Source organism: Periophthalmus magnuspinnatus, chromosome 21 (assembly GCF_009829125.3).
Source record: "Periophthalmus magnuspinnatus isolate fPerMag1 chromosome 21, fPerMag1.2.pri, whole genome shotgun sequence".
Classification (NCBI taxonomy): domain Eukaryota; kingdom Metazoa; phylum Chordata; class Actinopteri; order Gobiiformes; family Gobiidae; genus Periophthalmus; species Periophthalmus magnuspinnatus.
In genome coordinates this window covers 9,255,869-9,264,649 of record NC_047146.1, presented here as the reverse complement: position 1 = coordinate 9,264,649, position 8,781 = coordinate 9,255,869, and the positions used below count along the sequence as shown (strand labels likewise).

The window sequence follows — 8,781 nt, the reverse complement described above, 5'->3', positions numbered from 1 at the left end:
GCTCCATTGGTTATCAGTCTAGAGGAAAACATATAAAACACAGATATTTGTTAAATTCACTGATGAAACAATCATCATCTGTCACACAGATGGAGACCTTTCAGTGTTGCAACAGAAAAACAAAAATAGGGTCATATTGTCAATATTTTACAACCACTGGAGCTGTTATATTTTGGCCAAAGTGTTATTCACCAAGTTATTGTGGCAGTATTATATTAGTATAAATGTAGCAACTGATACAAGACAGCTAATGAGGTTCAAAGAATACTGGATAGCCTGACTAAATAGAGATATCTTCTTTTGAGATTTAAGGTATTTGTTGCAGAGTAGAAAAATAGCATTGACTTTAGTAAGTTTTTTTTACTAAAGTATCCTGTTAAGGCCTAAGTCATAGCGTACTCATCTGCATCTGGTCTGTGGGTTATTGCCATAGAAATGAGGCTAGTCTTCATGGAATGTCTTCTCCATCATCAGGAGTCCTCTTAATTACACCCTAAGACAACAATTTCTAGCTAATTTACCCTTGGCAGATGCAACCACTCACAACTGTAGTATATAAGTCAAGGTAAATAAACAGAAAACGTTCTCTGCCTGCAACCAATTAATTTATTGGATTATAAGACCTGATCCATCCTTTCACCAATCCTATATGTATAAGTCTACATATATGATGAATAGTCCAAACATTCTGATAAATCTTATGATTGTATTCTGTAGCTGTCTTCCTCGACTCAAAGAGATGCTCTGTCTCCACGGTGACAACACATTTACATTGTAGCCATGGACACCAGCACTTCTCTCACCTCGCACGGGGCAGTCTCCAGCAAATAAAACACGCATAACTCATGATCATGTGATATCAGACAAGTTCAGTTATGTCTTTACACGACAAAACAAATGCTAATTGGCCAATGCTAATTGGCTGCCATTAAGAGTAGAGATAAAGCCATAGCAGTTAAAACATGCTGACCAACAGGAAAATTAATGGGCATCAATGGCTTAGCATCTGTGTCATTAGTCATTTTTTGAAAGAGTCATAATACCGAGCCACTCCATCCGTCTCGGTGGGTAAATTGTGTGAGGTGAGTTATAAGTGTGTCCTTCGGCCCTACAATGTTTCCAGTTGTCACTAGTTCTCATAACTATTTCTGGCTAACTCTGTATTACAGAGCTGCAGCGATTACTGTTCAATATTTCAAATAATTGTTGGACAGTAAAGCCAAAAAATGTATATGAATGAGGGCTTAATGCAATATTTTGTTGAAGGTGCAGAGTTAATGACCTATGTGGGCCTGTTCACATTGCACCAGTCGAGCCAAAACACAGAGGTAAATGTTATATAACACGTATCAGACACATCAGTTATTTTAGTCTGGTGCCATTATTTGTCTTGATTCTCAAAAATGGAGGCTATGGTTTTATAATGATTTTCCAAAATAGAATGTTTGCACATCTCAAAAGACATCAAATGAAATCAGTGAGGCTCAAGGACAGAGCTGAACCACCAACAGCTGTAAGACTGCACAGGTCTGCCTGCTTCCTCCAAGGTCATACTCTGAGTGATCAAGATGTAAAATACAGCTATATCAATACACAGTGAGGAGGAGAATTAAAGTCAGGCGTGGTTTTAGGTAGAGTCAGTGCATAAGACTTATTAACAAAGTGTGCTTGATATGCTAGTTTATGAGATATGCAGCAGGTGTGTAGCGTCAATGTTAAAATTATGACAACATGTTTGGTTGTATTATTCCTTTTTCGACCTTGATTCTTCACATACATCTGCTCATTTTCCATTTGACAAAGTGCATATAATTCACGATTATATCATTAAATTGCAATTTCCTTGATTGCCTACCTTCTTTATCTTCCGTTCCATGTTAAACCGGGTCCAAGAGCAGCACCTAGAGGACAGAAACAAAATAACACAAAATTAACCTACAGTCAGAAAAGGGTACAACGGCCGTTTAGCAGCAGTTTCTTATTATTGTTATGTGTTACATCAATTGTGCGAAAAATGTCAAAGTTTTAATTTAACAAAGGACAATTGCGCAGGGGCGAAAAAGTGTACCGGAACTATTAGGCACGCATTGCCAAATAACACGGAAGCTTTTGAGCAACACACCCGACGCTAACACCCAGCTGTGCGAGGAATGCTAGCACAACCGGTTTCTTTAGTTATTGGGACATTTTTTATATTTTCATCGAGATTAGGATATCGTTCACAATTCTTGCGCACGGATTAATGCTATGGTTTAGAGTTGTTGTTCTGGCTTGTGACAAAAGCATGTCGTACTTGAGACGTTGAAAATGGAGAAGAGGTGAGTTAAAAGCTAACCTTTGCTAAGCTGATACACTCATCACTTCATGTGGTGTAAGTAGTAGCTAGTTGTGTGTAGGTTAAGTGACACTTCATCATTAATATAGGCAAGATAGAAAAGTTTAGGTTTAAGTTTGACATTGAAGTGTAACGGCTATATCATTATTAAATTCTAGGGTGTAATGCTAATACTGTACAGTAATAATAATGTGACGCGAGGCCTAATATTTACTGTAAGATTTCTTTGTTCATGAATCATTAACTTCATTGTCGGTGTGTTGTGTATTTCCTTCCTTTGCAGATCGAGTGTTGTGTGACTCTACTCTGGCGCTGTTATGGAGAAGCCTTGGAGATTGTGGGGGGCTCTGGAGCGCTGCACCCTCTCTCTGGTCTCGTGGTCCTGGGGCGCATGTCGCGTCTCTCTTCTGGCTCTCATCCTCACTTTTCACCTGTATGGAGGCTTCTTCCTCTTAGCTCTCATTCTGGCCTCTGTTGCTGCCATACTTTACAAATTCCAGGATGTGCTTCTCTACTTTCCAGACCAGCCCTCTTCATCTCGACTCTATGTCCCATTGCCTACAGGTATTCCTCATGAGAATGTCTACATTCGTACCAAAGACGGTGTGAAACTTAACCTTATTCTACTCCGCTACACTGGAGGGGATGCAGTTCCTGGAGTCACAACTGGCAATCAAAGCACCTCCTCTCCACCAACTATTCTTTATTTCCATGGCAATGCTGGCAATATTGGCCACAGAGTGCCAAATGCTCTGCTTATGCTGGTCAATCTGAAGGCCAATGTAGTGCTCATAGACTACAGAGGTTATGGGAAAAGTGAGGGTGAGCCAAGTGAGGATGGGCTTTACTTGGATGCAGAGGCCACACTGGACTACGTTATGACTCGACCAGATCTGGACAAGACTAAAGTGGTGTTGTTTGGCCGTTCACTTGGAGGTGCTGTGGCTGTGCGCTTGGCTTCTGCCAACCCCCATCGCGTAGCTGCCATTATTGTTGAGAACACCTTCCTGAGCATCCCTCATATGGCGTCTACCCTTTTCTCATTCTTGCCCATGCGCCTCTTGCCCTTGTGGTGTTACAGGAATCAGTTCCTGTCTTATCGGCATGTGCTTCAGTGCCGCATGCCCTCTCTGTTTGTGTCTGGTCTTTCTGACCAGCTCATCCCACCCGTCATGATGAAACAGCTCTATGAGTTGTCTCCAGCACGGACTAAACGTTTGGCTATTTTTCCAGAGGGCACACACAACGACACATGGCAGTGTCAGGGCTACTTTGCTGCACTGGAGCAGTTTATGAAAGACTTACTTAAAAGCCATGCTAGTGAAGAGTGTGCTCAGCCTTCTGCAAGTGTAACTATTATTTAAAACTGTTGACTACAAGATGAGGCAAAGAATGTACATTTGTATGCATTTGTCTGCAACATTATTTTATCTCACTTTATTACTTCTGTTTGTAAATGTAATTGCTATGAAAAATCTTCAAAGGTTCATGGGAGGATGGCTCTGCTGATTTATAGGTGTCTTGTGGTGCAGCTATGAATGCATGTAAAACTTATGACCTTTTTCTGAAAGATCCCAGAGTAGACCTAACCACTCTAAAGTGCACCCTAATAATCTAACGAATAATATCCAGAAGCAAGGGAAGCGAAATAAGTTACTTTTGAGTCAGTTAACATCTACTCTGTACATGTTTATAATGAATTTTTATCTGGTCTTCTAATGTGTATCTAAAAAGACTTTGTGTGCTACTAGGCAGTAACTACCATGACACAAACTGGTAGTTACTGGAGTACTGAAGATGTACACCATGAAGCCCAGTCTCACACATACTGTATAGCTATCGAGTTCTTAATTTTATTCTTTGCTGTGTGTCACTGTTTGCAATATTTCAAAGACAAAACAACTGATTGTGGGTTATGGTGTCAGCCCATGATTATCTGACGCTCTGGCTGTAGTCTGTTGGAGGGCTTTTAATGAGCTAATTAACCTTTGGTGCATGTCTTCCAGGGGTGGAGCAGAGTCTGACAATGAAAACACTGTTATCTGCTTGGGCTTACAAAATGCAGCACACTGCAGTGCACAGCACAGCAACGCAACAAAGCCATTTGATTACACATTTCCTCAGCCATATTTTAACTGTTTGTACACTGTACTAAATCCACACCCCAGATATGACACACTGATGTCTGTCACATAATGTTAAAATAAGAAAACCTAAACTGTTAATGTGGGTGCATTTATAAAAACACAACTCAACTTATTGCAAAATGAATATCTGATAATTCAAAAGATTATAATAATTGGGGGCATTAATGTGACAGAATTGTGATGTTCAAAAACCCGATGAAACTATCCTCAACAAGCTTCTCCTTTGTCTATGTACTTACCAATATTGTTGTAATACTGTTATGGCCCATTTCTTTTTCACAATGTGACTGGCACCAAAGCATTATATTGTTTAATATGTTAAATTCCTTTAATTTTTGTACAGTCTAAATTCAGGGGATTTTTGTGATTAGTTTGTATATTTAAGTTTTATTCCTAATGATTGAATTGCTAATGTGTTAATTTAATTTTGAGTGCAGACTTGGGTCACATAACATAGCTTGAATGTGTTGCTGAAAATATCCAAGTGAATGTCTGGTTTTAATTTGATGTGGCAGAAGTACTGTGTTCACTTGTGACTCGAGCCGTGGTCTGTATATGAGAAGTGTTGGCACAGAGTCTATTGTATTGAGGCAGCACAGTGTTTAGTGGACATCCTTTAATTACTCCACATTAATGACATCTGAATGAACCATTGTTTTATACTCATAAAATACTCATCTCAATGAGTATTGAGTGCTTTTCCATTTTTCTATTTCAAAACATCAAACTTATTTTGTAAGCACACTTTCACTTTCTATTTTCTGTACTGTAACATGCAATAAATTGATACATTGAGATGAAGTTCATCTATGTTTTTGCAGAAACTTGTTTTGACTACAACAGACACTTTAAATTTAGGATGTTTAAATATAGGGCACTTCCTTCTTTCAGTTCACAATAACTTCACTTATATGGTGTAAACCTTACATACAGCCATCGGAGACCAGAAATACTACTATTTCTAGAAGACAAGTAATAGTCACATAGATACTATTACTTTTTAGGTAAAGTTAATTGTCACATTTACATTATTTGTTCAAAATTAGTAAACATTATGCACCAAATATATGCATAAAAAGTAAAATATAACGATCCTCACATTTAGAAAAACAGTGTGACCCAGTTGGTTATCAACAAGGTACACATTTTCTGAGCAGGAAGCGGCGTTTGATTAATTGCATAATAAAGAAAATAAAGGAAGCTACTGTACCCTGCCTCTGCCTTCTGCACACACTCTGTGCACACACACCAGAAACGAAAGCAAAGAAAATTGAAGTTTACAAAAAAAAATAGGCAGGTTTTAGAGAATATGACTGAAGTCAACATCTACTGAGGCGCAGCGTGAGCTGAGATCAGTGAGGAGGAACGGTTCTAGTGCTATGTCCTGAGTGTGTGCCAATGGCGGCAGGTGTGGAGCCAGGGATAGAGCCACAGAGGAGGCCGTCCTGGCCTGTACTCCTGCTCACACTGGCAGCTGTCACCTCCTCCTCGCTCTCTGCTTTGTCGCTTTACCAGCAGGTGAGCCTCCGTGCAGAGGTGGAGTTGCTCAAGGCTGAAGTCTGCTGCAGGAGACAGGAGGGACAGGAGGGCGGGCACATAAGCCAGGTAAGGACCATGGGGTGTAGGTTTAATATAATATAAGTCAATAGATTTAATACCCCATACTCTAATTATTCTGTATTGTTCTGCTTTTAGTTGTATTTTATTATTTAGTCTATGTACTCTTCAGATGGACAATATTTGTGCCAAGACAAGGAACCAAGAGACTCTGCAAAGGCCTGAGTCAGAGAATGCTGCAAAACTGACAAGGAAAAAGAGATTGACCACTAGTAAAGAAACATTAGGTAATTCAAATGTACCCACCTACTATATATGCTGTAAATTATACATATATAACAGTGTGGGATAATTTTACTTAAGTGATTAATACAGTATTTTTGTATTTGACATTATGGTGGGATTAACAAATGATACAACCAATGCAGGACATATGGTATTGACTCTCGCAATAAAGGTGCACTATGTAACTTTTCAGTCAGCCATCAACTTGTCTTCTTTTTTATCTCCATGGAGACAAGCAGATGATGCCATCAAGCCAAGTTACAGGTCAGATCTGTGAAAAAGCAATCCCACTCACAGTAAGAATACATGTTTTTTAATCAATTTAATGTCATATTGTGACAGATTCTAAGCAAATCAATGACATTTGCATGGAGACAAAACGGTAGTGGACCCCACAAGAAAAGTTAAATAGTGCACTTTAAAGTTAAAAATAAAAGCAAAAGCAAATTGTCTCATTTACTACTAAAATTGAGTGTAAATTCCAGTCAAATGTGACTGTGACCATTGCTGGGAAACTAACCACCTGACAAGAAAAACAGTAGGGTAAAAAGTCCTAACTTCATGTTAATGTTTCAAATTTCTTTTTCATTTATTGTCAGTACCCCAGCCGTGTTTGCAGTTTATGGCAAATGACAGCAGGAAACCCTTTGATAAAGGTACACCTCACAGTGCTTTTATCATGCATCTAAGTTAATGTATGTTTGGATGGATGTAGCAAAATTGTATTCATATTGTATTTATATTTCTATTATTAACTAGACTTTGACTTTGATGAACACACTGGTATCCCTTGGCAAACAGGCCTGAGGCGAGGTACTGCCTTGGTGGAGGACCAGGACAGAATACGGATCATACAGGAGGGCTACTACTATGTCTACAGCCAGGTTAGTAACATAAACTCAACACAAGAGGGTGCTCCTGAGTTGCGAATCACTGCTCAGCCATAATACAGTGAAGAAAGGGAGTGCTCTTTGCAGTTAAGGAAGTCATATTTATTTAAATGCATTTCTAGTAGTATGAAAATACATATTAATGTGTCATTTTTACCTTGAGACACAGGTCTACTACAGGGACACCCAGGTCGCCATGGGCCAAGTGATCATCAGGTGGAAGGCCAATGTGGTGGGGAACGAGGCTCCTCATGTGGTTTTGTTCCGCTGCATCAAAAATATGAGACAAGAATACTCTTTTAACACCTGCTACACTGGTGGTGAGCATATTTTATTGTTTCTGTGAAGCAAAGGTCAACTACTTATGCATGAACTACAAGCAGGAATATATATGGTTAAGTTATTAGCCATCAATTCTGAGGATTTGAATGGCTTTCTATCCAACTAAATAACCAAACACAAATTTTCCTTTTTAGGTGTTGTGAAGCTGGAATCTGGGGACCACTTGGAGGTGCTGGTTCCCAGGCCCAAAGCCAACATTTCCCTGGATGGAGAAGGCACCTTCATGGGAGCAATCAAACTAGTGTGACATATTTCATCTTAATCCTCATTAGTGTCACCTTGTACAAAAATGCATTTCTTTTATCAGTAGTTTGCCAAATCAAATATCACCTCATGACATGATCAGTTTTTATAAACATTTATTTCTAAATATTTCACATATAAATCACCTCTGGACAATAGATGACATCATCTGGTGTGGATTGGTTGCTACTCTAGTTGATATCACTAGAGGGAGCTTCAAAGAGGAACTGCACCCTGAGAGAGCGAAAGCAAACAGGCAGAGATGAAGCTATAAACCTGTCTAAATTGTTACTGATGCTCTGTATGTGGTAACTTCATGAGAGGGGCTGCTGAATGAGGAGGGACAGCCTGAGGACACCAGAGAACCTGAGAAGCTGAGCACATATTTACATTACGCAGGAGGCACAAATGGAAATCTATATCAATGCATTTCTCCAAATACAGTATGCTCAGAGAAAAGATTTATACAGAAAGACATTTGCTTGTCGAAATCACCTACACAGTTCATATATTCTGTTAAAGCCCCACTGTGTTACATTGTTGGCAAAAATTTTGACTTGAATAAAGCTTTTTTTTTTCTCCAATGTTGTAATATACTGAATAATGCAGTGCACTCTTACTGTGAGCTGACACATCTACACAAAACTGCCTCCTATTTGGCCTGGAGAAGAGCCTCCTCTTGTTTCTTTTCACATAACTGTTGTTTATTTGGCTATAATATTCCATGGTACCACATAAAACTACTATATCTACATGAAGAATGTGTGGTTTTAACTTTCTACTTCCATGAAGGGGCATGCAGGTGACGTGCTACCTTCAGAAAGTTACATAGTGCTGCTTTAAGTATTAATCCGCAATAAGGAAAATAAACCTATACAAATATTTTTCACCATGTTTGGTTGTCTCAATCCATAATGCACAATAGCAAGTTGTACATAAGAAATTATAATAACCATAAACATAATGCCCCGACCAGGACTTA

The 8,781-nt window shown here is 39.1% G+C and overlaps 2 protein-coding genes across 4 annotated transcripts; both read left to right on the top strand.

The window, feature by feature from the left end:
• Positions 1-2,084: 2,084 nt before the first annotated feature.
• Positions 2,085-5,283, top strand: abhd13 (abhydrolase domain containing 13). The gene is made up of 2 exons (XM_033987410.2): positions 2,085-2,318; positions 2,619-5,283. Exon 2 carries the CDS (start codon positions 2,653-2,655, stop codon positions 3,697-3,699), a length of 1,047 nt encoding a protein of 348 aa, XP_033843301.1. The 5' UTR covers positions 2,085-2,318; positions 2,619-2,652; the 3' UTR covers positions 3,700-5,283.
• A 492-nt stretch (positions 5,284-5,775) lies between these two features.
• Positions 5,776-8,345, top strand: tnfsf13b (TNF superfamily member 13b). Of its 3 annotated transcripts, none has more exons than XM_033986978.2 (6): positions 5,776-6,087; positions 6,212-6,326; positions 6,924-6,980; positions 7,084-7,208; positions 7,384-7,534; positions 7,691-8,345. In XM_033986978.2, exons 1-6 carry the CDS (start codon positions 5,881-5,883, stop codon positions 7,801-7,803), a joined length of 768 nt encoding a protein of 255 aa, XP_033842869.1. In that variant the 5' UTR covers positions 5,776-5,880; the 3' UTR covers positions 7,804-8,345. The 3 variants fall into 3 exon arrangements, with proteins under 3 accessions (XP_033842869.1, XP_033842870.1, XP_033842868.1); XM_033986979.2 differs by having other exon boundaries at positions 5,786-6,087; positions 7,126-7,208; positions 7,378-7,534; positions 7,691-8,339; XM_033986977.2 differs by having other exon boundaries at positions 5,786-6,087; positions 7,378-7,534; positions 7,691-8,339.
• The last annotated feature ends 436 nt before the right edge of the window (positions 8,346-8,781 follow it).